The sequence below is a fragment of the Clupea harengus genome, chromosome 11, assembly GCF_900700415.2.
Source record: "Clupea harengus chromosome 11, Ch_v2.0.2, whole genome shotgun sequence".
In the NCBI taxonomy this organism is placed as follows: domain Eukaryota; kingdom Metazoa; phylum Chordata; class Actinopteri; order Clupeiformes; family Clupeidae; genus Clupea; species Clupea harengus.
This window is the reverse complement of record NC_045162.1, coordinates 18307779-18323006: the sequence shown is the minus strand read 5'-3', so window position 1 is coordinate 18323006 and position 15228 is coordinate 18307779. Positions and strand designations below refer to the sequence as shown.

The 15228-nt window shown below is 44.3% G+C and overlaps 1 protein-coding gene and 1 pseudogene across 3 annotated transcripts; both read left to right on the top strand.

Moving 5' to 3' along the window:
- Positions 1-8015: 8015 nt before the first annotated feature.
- On the top strand, positions 8016-10104 carry LOC122133318 (kinetochore protein NDC80 homolog). Of its 3 annotated transcripts, none has more exons than XR_006152685.1 (3): positions 8016-8272; positions 9491-9592; positions 9697-9882. XR_006152685.1 is itself a non-coding variant. In XM_042709249.1 (3 exons), exons 2-3 carry the CDS (start codon positions 9613-9615, stop codon positions 10035-10037), a joined length of 351 nt encoding a protein of 116 aa, XP_042565183.1. In that variant the 5' UTR covers positions 8016-8272; positions 9491-9612; the 3' UTR covers positions 10038-10104. The 3 variants fall into 3 exon arrangements, 2 of the variants coding, with proteins under 2 accessions (XP_042565183.1, XP_042565182.1); XM_042709249.1 differs by having other exon boundaries at positions 9491-9786; positions 9861-10104; XM_042709248.1 differs by lacking the exon at positions 8016-8272 and having other exon boundaries at positions 9127-9592; positions 9697-9786; positions 9861-10104.
- A 212-nt stretch (positions 10105-10316) lies between these two features.
- On the top strand, positions 10317-14805 carry LOC105896156 (annotated as a pseudogene).
- The last annotated feature ends 423 nt before the right edge of the window (positions 14806-15228 follow it).

The following is a 15228-nucleotide window of genomic DNA, read 5'->3' as shown; positions in this document are numbered from 1 at the left end:
CTGCGGGTGGTATGCAGTCGTGCGGTGGAGTTTCGCTCCGAGGCTCTGGGCCACCGCATTCCACAGCTCAGACGTGAACTGCGCGCCCCGGTCAGAGGATATGTCCGAAGGGGTGCCGAAACGGGCAACCCAGGTGCCGATAAATGCTCGTGTCATCTCGACAGACGCCAACGATGTCAGTGGCACAGCCTCGGGCCAGCGGGTGGTCCTGTCAACCATGGTCAACAGGTAGGTGAAACCATGAGAGGAGGGCAGAGGGCCAACCAGATCCACGTTAACATGGTCAAACCGCCTCTCTGGCACCGGGAACAACTCTAACGGGGCTTTCGTGTGGCGGTGTACTTTGGCCCGTTGGCACTCAAGACAAGTGGTAGCCCAGTCTCTTACGTCCTTTTTGAGGCCGTGCCAAACAAACTTCGCCGCCACCAGCCTCTGTGACGCTTTCGAACCAGGGTGGGAGAGACCATGGATGGCATCAAAGACGCGTCGTCTCCACCCCGTGGGGACAATCGGCCGAGGACTGCCTGTGGAGACGTCACACATGAGCGTGGTGTCGGCTTCACCAAAAACCACATCCTCTATTTTCAAACCTGTAGTCGAGGTCCTCAGGGTGTGCACGTCTGGGTCTGTGGTCTGATCCGCTGCCATGCGGCTGTAATCCAGACCAAGATGGACTGCCCCTGCCACAGCCCGTGACAGGCAGTCCGCCACCTGGTTGTCCTTTCCGGCCACGTGCTGTAAATCCGTGGTGAACTCGGAAATGTAGGACAGATGACGTTGCTGGCGGGCGGACCACGGCTCGGCCACCTTGGCCATGGCAAAAACCAGCGGCTTGTGGTCGACAAAGGCGGTGAAGTGTCGACCTTCCAGAAGGAAACGAAAGTGTCTGATGGCGAGGTAGAGACCCAGCAGCTCCCGGTCGAAAGTGCTGTACTTACGCTCGTTAGCGCGCAGCTGGCGGCTGAAGAAAGCAAGCGGCTGCCAGGCCCCGCCTACCCACTGCTCGTAGACGGCACCGACAGCGTAGTCCGAGGCGTCCGAGGTGATGGCGATGGAGGCTGTGGCTGAAGGATGTGCCAGCATGGTGGCCTGCGCCAGGGCCGCCTTAGTGTCAGCAAAAGCCTTGTCCCTGCCCTCAGTCCAGTCCACAGCGTGCGTGGCCTTACCTTTCAAGGCCTCGTGCAAGGGCTGCATGAGCTGAGCGGCTCGAGGGATGAAACGGTGGTAAAAGTTCACCATGCCGAGGAACTCCTGCAGGGCTTTCACGGTGAGCGGGCGTGGAAACTGTGTGACCGCCTCCACCTTTGATGGGAGAGGGACTGCACCGTCCTTGGTGACTCTGTGTCCCAGGAAGTCAATGGTGGAGAGACCAAACTGGCACTTGGCAGGGTTCACAATCAGGCCATGTTCGTTGAGCCGCTCGAAAAGTGTTCGGAGGTGCGACAGGTGCTGGGATTTGGACGTGCTCGCTACCAGAATGTCGTCCAAATACACAAAAAGAAAAGGCAGGTCACGTAAAACAGAGTCCATGAGGCGCTGAAAAGATTGGGCTGAGTTTTTAAGGCCGAACGGCATCCTTAAGAACTCAAAAAGACCAAACGGCGTAATCACTGCTGTTTTTGGAATGTCCAGTGAGTGCATGGGCACCTGATGATAGCCCCGGACGAGGTCTACCTTAGAAAAAATTACCATACCGGCCAGGTGTGCTGAAAAATCCTGTATGTTCGGGACTGGGTATCGGTCAGGTGTCGTTGCCTCATTAAGCCGCCGGTAGTCGCCACGTGGGCGCCAGCCATGCAGAACACAAGTGTGTGTCTCGTTTATTTTACATGCAGAAAACGAATGAATGACAAGATGGCGTTGCCCTGTAATCTAACAAGCATGGGGCTCGACGTCATCACAACAATAGAATATTTAAAGGGACCGTGATCCCGGAACATTCATTTTTACGTGTATAACACATTACTTAAATAACTGCATGAAACAACAGTGTGTAGAACCACACTAAGAACAAGGGTGAATTATGAAGTCACATTCACTACAGCATCTCGATTTTTAAAACATTTGAGTTTGCTACTCAGAGTCTCAAATCCCTTCCTACTTTGAGTTTGATAATTAAAGAAAATCAACAGATGAATTACCTTCTCTATTTTTTTATTAGAGAAAAAGTTTTTCCTTGTCACAATTATGACTTTCTATGAACAATGCAATAATCGATGCAGCTTGCATTTCAACACAAAATGAATGTGTAAAAAAAAAAAAAAGATAATTTTTTTTTGTATTATTATTATTAAAAAAATCGATTATGAACTTTTCTGAATCGAGACAGAATCGTTCTAGAGAGAATCGAGAGAAATCGAACAATCGATTTCCCCACCCCTATTAGTTACAGTATCAGTGTTTCTCAGATAAGCTGTTTGTAATTGTTTACAATTATGTCAATGCTTTACTCAAGATGAATGAGTATTGTTTTTACATTTATGATAAGGTAGGAAGATGATCAATCCTTTAATTAAAAAGTCGACAACAGCAACTTTTCAGGGAGGACGGTTTAAACGACTGGTCGCGAGCGGTAGTTCCGACCACCCAACCTTGCGACCAGGGCTGTAGTGGAGGGTAAACGCACGTAAACGCCGTTTACGCACCTCTGGAATTTTGGAAATAGCGTTTACGCACCTCTAAATAGCGTTTACGCACCTCTAAGTGGCGTTTATGCACCTCAAAGTTCCCTGCGCCTTGTATTCTGCCGTTGGAATAATCCGAAATAAATTTGGTATAATTTTAAATCACCTAAAACAAAGTTTCATATTGTTGAACATATAAACGCTGTAGTCTGAATCATTTTCATCTGCGCTGTATTATGGTCTGTGACCCTCCAATCAGTGCCTTGCGGCGACACCAATCAGGATCCAGGAAGTATGTAAACACGTACACGTTGTGGATTAGCCTGCCTGACTACCCGTTCGGAATTAATTCATTAGCCATGGATATCAGGCGATTTTTGAAGAGACCATCAAGTGCTTCCACTCACACAGATGCCCGCAGAAGGCCTCAAGTACAAAGTAAGACTGAAGAAGATCAATTCACATTTTAAAACGTTGTTTTGGTTCGAACAACATCGTATTAAGACAGGGACAAACGCTATTGATAACGTGCTTTCAAATACGAAGATGCAGGTAACAAGCAAGCCTTCCCTGTTCCATTTAAATAGGCCTAATAAAACGTAAATTATTTCAGCAATTGAAGATGCATGAGTAATTATCCTCACGCATATCGCTGCAGATAAGGCTATTTCATTGAAAAGTGTAGACAGATTCTTTGCAAGCCAGTTAGACATAGCTAAGTGAAATGTTTTAGCTTAGCTATAGAATCTTCCATTTTCGCGGTCAAGGTAAAATATAAGTGTAGAAGAAGAGCAACAGCAGAACAAGCATAAACCCGACTAGTGGGCTCTCGCACGCTCCCTTCATTGAGGCAGAGGTACTGTTCGCCTCCCCTTCGAGGTTTTTTGTCAGATCAGCAAGACAAAATAGGTTCTACGCATGCGCTCAACCCAGTTTGTGAGGGATTGCGCAATCTGAGATGAGGCACAGCTCGCTGCCTAACCGTCTCGCTGTCTCCTGTCTGTTTGAACAGGACATGCGCAAATTCAGCGATTTTAATTTAAATATTAATATTTATTTTATCGTTATTTGTTTTTTACTTTCATGATGACAGGTGAGGCTCTACCTCCACTGACCGCACGTCCGTACTCTCGCATAGAAACGTGAGCGGGGAGCCAAGCTGTTGCTTCACTGAATAGGCCTATATGCTTAATCAATACGTTATTTGAAGTCATGAAAGGTGTAAAGTAGCATGTAAGCGAAATACACTGGAAACATAGATTATTTGAAAACAAGTCAGTTCTCAATGTGACAAAAACATGCTTGTTCAATCCAGCACAGTATGTGAAGTCCTGGCTGGTGAAGCACATGAGAGCCATGAACCCCAGAACACGCCCCTGCAAGGCAGGTTTCTCCAATGGTTAAAGAACAGGGGAAGTGTTTAATTGCAGCATGGTTTCTTTTTGTATTAAACTTTTCAGGTGTATCACCCTGGGCCTGTTTCCAGAGACCTTCATTTTTTTTTAGGTCCTATAGAGGTCCTTTCTTTTGTCTCCCCCACCACCCCCTTCATTTTTGTGAGGCCTACACATACTTTTCTTTAATGTTTTCTTGAAATTTTATAAACTACAAACTCATCTATTCACTGTCATTGATTTAATATGACTTTAACTGATATCATAATGGAATATAGCCAGGACAGCCTTACAGAGTCGCAACGCTTTGTGTTGCGTTGCTTCGCGTCGTGTTGCATCGCGTCGAGGTCTGTCTGATCACAAAATTCATAGTTTACCCACCTCTAATTTGACCACTACAGCACTGCTTGCGACCATGTTTGGCGACTGATCGTTGGAACTCCGCTTTTCGAGAAACATTAAAACGCTGAACCACGGTTGTAAGGACGGAGGTTGTGCCGATGTTAAGACAACGGCTGTAAAGGTGCCAGTATGGTACTCAGACTCCGTTACGGATGGGCGGGCCGCCGGATAGGACGGATTAATTAGCATTTCTGTTGCCTATATGGTTCTCCGAAGGCTGGGGGTGCTGAAAACAATTCACCGCCAGAACAGTAGGTGGAGAAGCGTTTTTTTGTCGAAAACACGTTGCTTTGTTGCGTGTTTGTAAGTTTATCTCCCACCTCTCATCAAACGTGTGACCCTCCTTCCAGCTGTCACTAGTCAGACGGTAAGTGCAGCAGGTGTAGTCACATGATATTATATTGAAAAGTGTGTTTAATGCTATATAACCACCTGAAAGGGCAAACTTATCTCTATCATGGTTGGTATTATTTGTGGGGAAAATAGTAGCACTCTATAACAAAATGATATGCTTTTCTTATATACAATATTAAAACTATTAAAAAACGATTCCCTGAAATGAATACGTTCTTATTTTCTTTGGTATTTTTGTCATATTCAGATTTGCAATGATGATTGCTGGGTAATATGTATGTTGTGGTCCAATGTCAAGTCTCTATTTTATCATGTGACGAGACGATGATAGGCTATAGCTAGTTTAGGCACAGCATCTGAACGTCAAGACCGACAAGCTGACAGTGTTGTACAAGTTCACACCTCTCATGAACAAGTTCAAAGTTCAGTTCAAACAAGTAAACATGTATATTATGCAGAAGTTCGTTTTTGAGAGTAAATTAAATCACTTTGTGCACTTAACGTTTAAAAAAAAAAAAGAAACTGTCATCTGGAGAGTTTAAAACGACACTTAATGAGGGGAAATGTACTGTATGGAGATATTTCTGTCGGAAGACTTCATAGTCGATGTGGATTCTAATGAGGCTGTTTGATATGTCCAATGTAAGAAGTGTGAAGCTTTAATGAAATATGATTGATGCCATCTTCTTTCTCCACAACAACATGGATTAAACCTCGATGGTTGGACTATGTTGATAGTTTTATAACGAATGTGGCCATGTACTTAGCCTACATTTTTCAAGAAAAAAACTGATCTTCAATGGTAAGACTTGTTTTATTCGTGCCTCTTCTGGTGTAGCATATAACGTGAGTTTTATTTAGGCATATACAGATGCCTAGCGTGTGTAGGCCATTTCATTCCGATCTTGCAATGTGAATAATTTTATTTCAATATGCTTATCTCCCTCTTGTGCGCGCTTGTGAGTTTAACGGGGCTTGTTTGTGTGAGCGACTAAATATTTTACTTGCTGTCGGGCGTTTTTTGAGAATAAAATAACTTCACATTTAGGATAACAACCTTCTTCCTGTTGCGGGAATTTGTTTGTATCCTAGCTGTCACAACGTGATTACAGGCGGAAAATGCATCATAAAGCAAGTTTAAAAGAAATTAACTGTATGGAGATAGGCTATTTCTGTCAGATGGCATCATAGTCGATGCAGATTCTAATGAGGCTGTTGGATATGTCCCATGATATGATATGAATGAATATGTCCAAAGGTTGTTTGGACAAAATATTTTAATTGCTGTCTGCTCCTGCCGGGCTCTGGCACCTACTCTGTCAGATGCTGGCGCTCATGTGGGTTTTAAATATGGCGGTATTGTGATATATAGGGAATGAAACAGGAAACAGTCGCAGTCTTTAGTGTCCAGCTCTTCCGCTGCAGAATTGGCAGTCATTCGCGCATCTTTGTAATCTTTTAGCGATGTGTTATAGAGGTGAGGATATTTCCGGACCTCTTCCGCAATGCGCTCTTCGATGTTCGTGATCATAGACATATATATGTCTATGTTCGTGATCTCCATCTTCTTAAGTTTTTTTGTGGATTTTAAACATGGCGGTATTGTGATATATAGGGAATGAAACAGGAAACGCGAGGTCCAGAAATGTGAGATTCCGGAAATGATGTCGTTTGGAAATTATGTCGTAGCGGACCAATCACGGCCAAGGGGTATCCGTCGCTGTACAGCACGGCATGACGGATCGACAGGAATTTCAACGGTGCACGGGAGAGCTCTCTGAGGGCCCCGGAGACGACGGAGAGGGCGTTCCTGGGCGTTCCTTCTATGTGTAGGCCCTTCCCATGTGTCCGTAATCGTGAAGTACGGAGTACCATATAACGGCTATAAGGCTTCTGAATCAGCAACACTGAACAGTCGCCATCACCATGTACTTTCTGCTCCCCCATCACTCATACAAATACACTTGCTACATATATGCACATATTTTTTTATTTAATGTAATATTCTCCACACATTCACATACTCATTCTATTCCCTGCCACTCGTTGTGGAGCCTCCGAATACCTGCTGCGTCGGCTCATCTTAGCACTTTGAATAGGTGCCTAAAGCAACATAAAGGCAACTTGAAATGAGGAATGACTCAGTGTCGTGTCTAACGTCTATATGGGTTAGATGAAAATTACGTGAAAGTCTGAAAGTGATATGCTGTGTGGTGCGTTTGTCATTAACAATGATTGGGGGCTGGATTGCACGGTGATGGACATTGATCATGGACACCTGTGGGTAAAGGGGAAGCGTGCAAGCATTGGTCACGTAATTAATTGTCGCCACCGGGCGAGCTCTACTTAATTACTTGACCAATGTTTGCACGCTTTCCTCTACACCAGGGGTGGGCAATTATTTTCCCCAAGGGGCCACATGAGATAGTGGGACTGTTGTGGAGGGCCGGACCAATAGGCTGAACTCAATTCTGCTCAATATAAGTTGTATCTCTTTATAAAAAAAACATTAAATTGTATGGTTTTGATTAACTGCTACTGGTAAGAGTAGATGTTGCATTTAGGCTATCAAAATAATTTGGTGCAGGCATAGTAAAAACATTATTTAATCAACATGTAATCAACATTCACCAAAACGATTTTGAAAATGAGCATGTTTTTGCAGTATTAAAGGTGTTCCCAGACGACCAATACACATGGCACACACACACACACACACACACACACACGAGAGCAAGCTTGCAATGCAATAGTATAAGTATACAAATGAATAGTAATATAAATATTTATCAGCGCAAATGGTCGCAGGCACGCACGAATGTAGGCCTACGGAAATAAAAAAATATCCCGCTTATTATACGGTTACTTGCCAAAATAATAGAAGACATTTCTCCAAAATACCTCTTTTTAATGATTTTGTTGCCGTTTAGTTCTTCACGCAAATGCGAAGCAACCCACCTTCTGACTTCAAGTTTTAATGACTTTCAGTTACGTGAAATGACCGGACTACTTGCGTTGCGGAATGATATGATAGATGTGAATTAAAAGCACAAAACCCGTTGCCAATGACACCAGTCATACATTTTTCGCAGCAGTGAATATAAAGAAATTACAGACCTGCGAACGTTGGGATCAACGGAACTTTTTGGAACATTCTGAAGAGCCGTATAATAAGTACAGGTGTTTACGTTTGATTCCTAATTTACAATTGACCTCCACGGGCCGCACAGGGACAGCCAACGGGCCGCAAATTGCCCTTGGGCCGCACTTTGCCCAGGTCTGCTCTACACCCTCTCACAGCTCGACAGTCTGAAGCAGGAACAGTCCCGACTCTAGAACATCCTGGAGAACCAGAAGTTCACGCCAGCCGACATCGAGCGGATCAACCGGGAGCGCAACGAGCTCCAGCAAACACTGGACAGCTTGAGCCGCAGCCTGGAGGAGACGCAGCAGCAACTGTGGACCGAGGAGCTCGCCCTAGGCAAGGCTAAGGAGGGGGTGAGGAAATATTTATTAAAATAATTTGTGAGGTCCTTTTAATGAATTTCTTTTCCTCCACTGAGTGTTTGGAACCACACTAGAAATGTGCTGCTGTGCAGCAGTGACCATCCTTAAAGTGATGTTGGTTTGCCGTAACCCAATCGACTCAATCAAATTGTGCCTGACTTCAGAGCTCGACATTTACAGTTGCCCAGGTTTACCTTGGCAAACTAATTTAGGAAATTGTCAACCATTTCATTTTCACTCTATTTTTTATGATTATGAATAAAATAAAACAAATTTCTCAGTGATCTCTGAACAAATTCTAAGACCTACTACACTGCATTTCGCACAATATTAGTAGGCTATTGTAAAAATGTATGCCACTGTTTGATCCAAAACTGAAAAAAAACTGCAGTATATTGAATGAAGTCGTATCTTCAGTTAGTCTATGCGCTTATAGCTTTCTTTCACAAACAACAAGGTAACTTTAGCCTGACAGAAGGTGTAACTTGCTAACATAACTGGCCTTTTTTGGCAATGTTGGCAAAGTCTTCCTGCGAAGGCTTTAATGCTTGCCGTGTGTTCGGTCGCGGACCACAGAACTACGTAGTACATAGCCTGGGGAAGTAGTGGGAGAAACGTAGCGGCTGTTTATCTGTCCTTCACATGACCATTATAATACATTTGAAAATCACACCAAAAGTAGTTGCTTATAAAAAACATACTTCATAAAGTGGCACATTTTTACATAGTGTTTGAAACCAATTAGGCTAAATACAAAAGACAGTTCAATAACACTCACAACTCAAAATAAAGGCAGATAATGATGGCAACCATTTACTGCAAACTAATTTGGCAACCAAAAGCTAATGCCTGGTTGCCACGTTTTAAAAGTGACTGTTAAGCCCTGACAACCTATTTATTTATTTTTTTATATACGTTGTTTGATCTGCTGACTTGCCGACTATAAGTTTCTGTTGCGACTGAGCAGAGCTGGAATTTCACAGCATGATTTCTTAGTACTAGTTTCTTGTACTTTCATAGTCTTCTAATAGGTCTTCTCTGCTACTTGATTTGGTGATTGGGGTTTACATATTTTTTTTTTTTTAAATGTACCTACCCACTAGGTTTTGTATTCGAATTTTACACATTTTTGGATATATAACACATTTTTAAGGATGGCCTGATTTAAAAAAAAAAAAAATGTTTTGTTTGTTCGTTTTAAATCCACAGGCTGAGAGCTGGCCGAATACCACAAGCTTGCCCATAAACTCAAGCTCATTCCCCATTCGGCTGCCAACGCCTGCGGACACGACTTTGAGATCAAAAGCCTTTGTGAGTACCACACTGCGACCATGACTGAGTACAAAGCGCAGATGTTCTCGGCTGTGATTTGTATGTTTGTGTGTAACTTCTGTAATTTCTCCTTTGCTCATCAGAACCCCCTTAGAAACATGAGAACAGATGTAGAGGAGGAGTTTAACAAGCTGTCCAATAAGAAACTGAGTCTGATGGAGTCACTGGAGCAGGTATGTGACAGTCCAAGGTTACAGATTGAGAGGGGTCGTTCTAGAACTGGTCTCACTGCTCTGTTGCCTTGTAGGTGAACTCAAACATAGTGGACATGAAGCAGCTGGGGGAACGGAAGAGGAGACTGAATGAGCAGCTGAAGGAACAGATCAGGAGACTGGATGAGCAGCTGAAGGAACAGAGGAGACTGGATGAGCAGATGGACCAGGCAAGTACTGTCATCTGTCCTTCACACACAACACTAAGATGATGGACTACTGACTAACTGACTGACTAATTGATGATAAATAGCACTTATGGCCTCTGAGGGTAAGCCCACTGACTAACTGATGATACACACACACACACGTGTACACACACACGTACAAACACACGTACAAACACAGGTACAAACACTTGAACTGTGATGGTAATCATTAATGCTTTTGATTCACAAGTTATTCTCTCTGTGTTTATATTCACCTCTCTTACCCCCATGTGTAACATAATTACCCAACCCCATGTATGTACATGCACATGCACATGAACATTGGCCTGCTTCTTTTCCTGACCCCTGTATGACCTTACCTCTCACTCCTGTCCTAATGCTGCCAGCTGTTAGGAGACATGCGGAGCAAGGTTGGTCAAACATGTTCATCTCCTTTTACCGCTCTACTTATCTTTCTTTCTATTTCTCTCTTTTTATCGCTCTACTTATCTTTCTTTCTATTTCTCTCCTCTTTTACTTATAATTAGAAGTAATAATTTAGAATTAGGATTTGAAGTGAACTCTTTTCTGTTGGTTTCTGAGTGTGTAGACATGTTTGTGCATGCATGTGGACGCTCTCTTCGTGTGTCCCCCTCTGCACAAGAAGCCTAAACGGCGACGCTATGAGACGTATGGGATGTACTCTGACGATGACACCAACAGCGACGCATCCAGTGCGTGCTCAGAGCGCTCATATTCGTCTGGGAACGGCAGCAGCATCCCCACCTACATGCGTCAGACGGAGGACGTGGCTGAGGTGCTTAACCGCTGCACCTCAGCCAACTGGAGCGAGAGGAAGGAGGGACTCATGGGTCTCCAGATCCTCCTGAAGAACCAGCATACACTCAGGTATATACTCGCAGCACTGCATGTGTGTACACTCAGGTATATACACTCACAGCACTCACTGCAGGGATGTGTGTACTCAGGTATATACACTCACAGCACTCACTGCAGGGATGTGTGTACACTCAGGTATATACACTCACAGCACTCACTGCAGGGATGTGTGTACACTCAGGTATATACACTCACAGCACTCACTGCAGGGATGTGTGTACACTCAGGTATATACACTCACAGCACTCACTGCAGGGATGTGTGTACATGTGTTTTCAAGGTCCAGATCTCATTCAGTTAGCAGTTCGGACATGCACTCAGACAGATCTGTGTGTGTGTGTGTGTGTGTGTCTGTATCTTTGTCCGTTTGTTTAAAGAACACAGGGAACGTAGGCCTGCAGACAGAATAGGCTGGTGTTTCATCATCAGAATGGCAGCTTTGAGGATTGAGAACAGCTGGCAGAGAAAGATTCAGATAGGACATTATCATATCCCAGTCTAGCATTCAGGCCCCATGCAATTTTCTCAGTACAAAAGATTCCATAATAACTGCCTCTAAACTAACCGCTTGTTAATTTCCTATTCAGTCTGCACTCCATCAAAATCATCAAAAGATGTGTCATTTCAGATCTTGCCGTTAAAGAGGAAGCTAGAATGGTTTAATGATTCATCATTGTTGCCCAAAATAGTAGTAGAAAGTAGAAAGTGTGAAATTGGAGTGGAACTGCATTTTCTTCATCAGGTAGACATGTGAGACACACACCAGCAGGTGACACTATTGTGTTTTTTTTTTTTGCACTGTATGACAATGTTTTATAAGCAAGAGGTCACGTGCCATTAGACAGCCATAATCTTACATTTGTCAGAAGCTTTATGCCTATGTGTTCAGCTACATATAGTTATCTTAGTCTGATGAGCATTGGCCAATATGGTGGATCACCCATAACTTTGTTGTATCATATGAAACCCCCTTTGATGTTGGGAACATGAACCATTTTGTGTGTTGCTTTTATTATCCTCTTCAATATGTGTTTGTGTGTCTGTCCCCTTGCAGTCGTGTGGAACTCAAGAGGTTCTGTGAGATTCACGAGAATGTTTGCAGACCCTCAAAGCAAGGTATTACCGGCATGGAGAAAAAAAAAGCTCACACACACTCACCTGCACTTTCACACACTCACCTGCACTTTCACACACTCACCTGCACTTTGCACTTTCACACACTCACCTGCACTTTCACACACTCACCTGCACTTTCACACACTCACCTGCACTTTCACACACTCACCTGCACTTTCACACACTCACCTGCACTTTTACACACTCACCTGCACTTTCACACACTCACCTGCACTTTCACACACTCACCTGCTCGCAAGTCTCAAACACTCTGTAGTGGATTCTGCCGAAACCAAAGCCTGCACACTCGCTCAAATGTGTCACTCACCAACACACACTAGGCATGTACACACATTAATCCTGGTGTTGGGATGGGTAATAGCATGCCAGGGCCACTCTTTGGCCGGTTCTACATTTCCGTGATGGCACCTTGCGTTAGCGGTAAATAAATATGTGTCTCTTGAGCGTGCTGTCTGAAGGATGGAGATGTGGAACCTTTAGAAAACATCAGTCGTCCACATGGAATGTCCACAAGAGGGACACAGACATTCTATTATTATGAACTAGTTTTTCTCATACGAGATGTGTGTGTGTGTGTGTCTTATTTGTGTGTGTGTAGGCGGACTGTGGGCGGACGGCCCTTGATAATAAGACCTCCCTGTTGAACACTATGCTGTCGTCCAGTCCAGACTCTTCCTTGGGCTCCTCCTCGTTCGACTCGGATGGGAAGCCTCAGTCAGACGGTGAATGTTTGTGTGGGAGTGTGTGGAAGGGGGTGGGGGGGGATTTGTGATGTGTGTTGCTGCCGTGGGGTTCATTCCTCTGCACTGATGTGGTTGTACCCCTGTGTGTCTTGTGTAGTAGGTGTCGGTTGATGTGTAGATGGGTGGTGATGGGTGTGGGTCCTCCACTAATGTTTCCTCCCTCCGCCTTGTGCTTTTGACAGACAGCGGAGTTGACCAGTCAGAGGCAGTGGCCGAGCTGCTGAAGGAGCTGTCCAATCACAGCGAGTGTGTGGAGGAGCGCAAGGCGGCGCTCTGTGAGCTCATGAAGCTGATCAGAGACACACGCACACCAGCACTTCAAGACCTTGCTGCTGCTGGAGACGCTGGGGGATGGAGAGGTAATGGCCACACGTGCATCAGTCACACACACACGTCAAGTCCTGGACATTTGCATGATAAAGATTCTCTCTAAGAAAGTTAGATTACATTGTATTTTTTAGATGCTTTATTGTGTGTTGTCAAAATGTGTGTGTTTTTCATTAGCATGTAATCCGGGCGCTAGCTCTGCGTGTACTGAAGGAGATTCTGAGCAGACAACCGTGGCGCTTCAAGAATTTTGCTGAGCTCACCATCATGAAGACCCTAGAAGCACATAAAGACCCTCACAAAGAGGTACACGCACACACACACATGCGCGCGCACACACATGCGCGCGCACTAAACCATCATAAACTGAAAATGAACTTGTGACAAATTGTTGCCATTTATTTATTATGACAACAAACGGTGTGGCCATTTTCACCTGGCCACGTGCTGTGATTAATGCTATGAAATGTAACAGGACTCTTGTTAAATGAGTCAGGCGTGACATTTTGGTTGCTAGGAGTGGTCGCTTCAGCAACTGTAGTGGCAACACCTCAATACCTAACCCAAACTGTAAATATTATTGTCCTTCTAAAAATTCTGCAAGTTCTGACATTAGAAGTGACAAAAGTACACAATTGGTTACATCTAAAGATATCACAGTTGGTAACCTGTGTGTGTGTATGCACGTGCCTGCGCAGGTGGTGCGTCTGGCAAAGGAGATGGCGACCATGTTGGCAAACGCCATCAACGCAGACCAGTGCATCAAGGTGCTTTGCCTGATCATCCAGTTAGCCGACTACCCTATAAACCTGGCTGCTATAAAGATGCCGAGAGAATCTTATGCGGCTGCTGCCTGAGGTTGTTCCTGGGCTCATCCAAGTGAGAACAAACCCTCTTGTCCTCCTTCCCAAACCCAGAACCTGAGCCTGGTCTCGGCCTCGCCTCCCCTCATACTCTGGGTGGATCGTTAAGTCCATTTTTGTGTTTTTCTTGAGAGGTGATGTTCCTGTTCTATTTCAGGGCTATGATAATTCCGAGGGCAGTGTGAGGATGGCGTCTGTGTTCTGTTTGGTGGCCATCTACTCTGTGATTGGTGAAGACCTGAAACCCTATCTCAGCCAATTAGCTGTCATTAAGGTGAGCTCGCCTCATGTATTGCTTTCACACGTACCGCTCTAGTGCTGCAGGAGGAGGGGGGGGGGGGGGGGGGGCTGCGCTGCTGCGCTGCTGCTGATCTCTACATGATACTACTAGTGTATTATTGTGTGAATAAAACAATCTTGTTAAGATTCCAAATTGTATGGCTTCTCCATGAGTGCAATTTACACCCTCTATATAATCTCAAACAATGAGTGGAAAAACACATTCCCTTACAGTGTTAAGTATTTTGTGATCCTGTGGTTAAAAGCCTTTAAACCTGTAAATTAAAACCCCAAACCATTTAAAATGACTAACAAAACATTATTCATTTCAGTTCGTAGCCTTCATCTCACCTCTCTCTCTCTCTCTCTGTGGCCGTCTTCTCTTTCTCCCAGCTGAGACTGTTGAATCGCTACATTAAGCGTGCACAAAGTGGTTCCAGCGGCAGTGACCCCCCTCAGAATCGGGGCCAACACCGTAACTTCACTGTCTCTTCAGTTTGGGTTGATGACCAACCAACCATCCATCCATACAAGATTTTAACTTTTGTGCACACCCTGATTGACACTCACACCTCTAACTGAAGAAAGATTTTGAACTCATTTAGTTTAAGTACATTGATCAACTTTTTAGTGTAGCATTGAAGGGTGTTTTGTCTTTTTGTTGTTTCAGTTCAAAATGTCAGGTAGTTTTGTCCTTCTTTACTTGGTCATCTACACATTTATATTTAAGGTTAGGGAGATAAATATAAACTATACGTTGTAAAATGGGGTATTTGATCAATATGAGTTCAATTCAATATGTAATGTAGTTTTATCTTTCTTTGTTCACAATTTGGTTTGGTGGTGCAAGGATGGCATAGATCTAATGCTGGTTGTTAGTCACATTAGTTTGGTTGTGCTCGTTTCTTGTGGTAGTTTGTGTGAGCCTTAGCACTAAAAGGCAGTGTTTTTGCGCATCTCTTGGCTATCAAGGGTTTTAAAACAATAGGAGTTGGGGTCACTTGT

Coding starts and splice junctions, on each gene's coding strand:
- LOC122133318 (XM_042709248.1), top strand. CDS start 9,461: ATGTTTTGTTTGTTCGTTTTAAATCCACAGGCTGAGAGCTGGCCGAAT. Junction 9,593..9,696: donor CTTTGAGATCAAAAGCCTTT/GTGAGTACCACA, acceptor TTTGCTCATCAG/AACCCCCTTAGAAACATGAG. Junction 9,787..9,860: donor TGATGGAGTCACTGGAGCAG/GTATGTGACAGT, acceptor GTTGCCTTGTAG/GTGAACTCAAACATAGTGGA.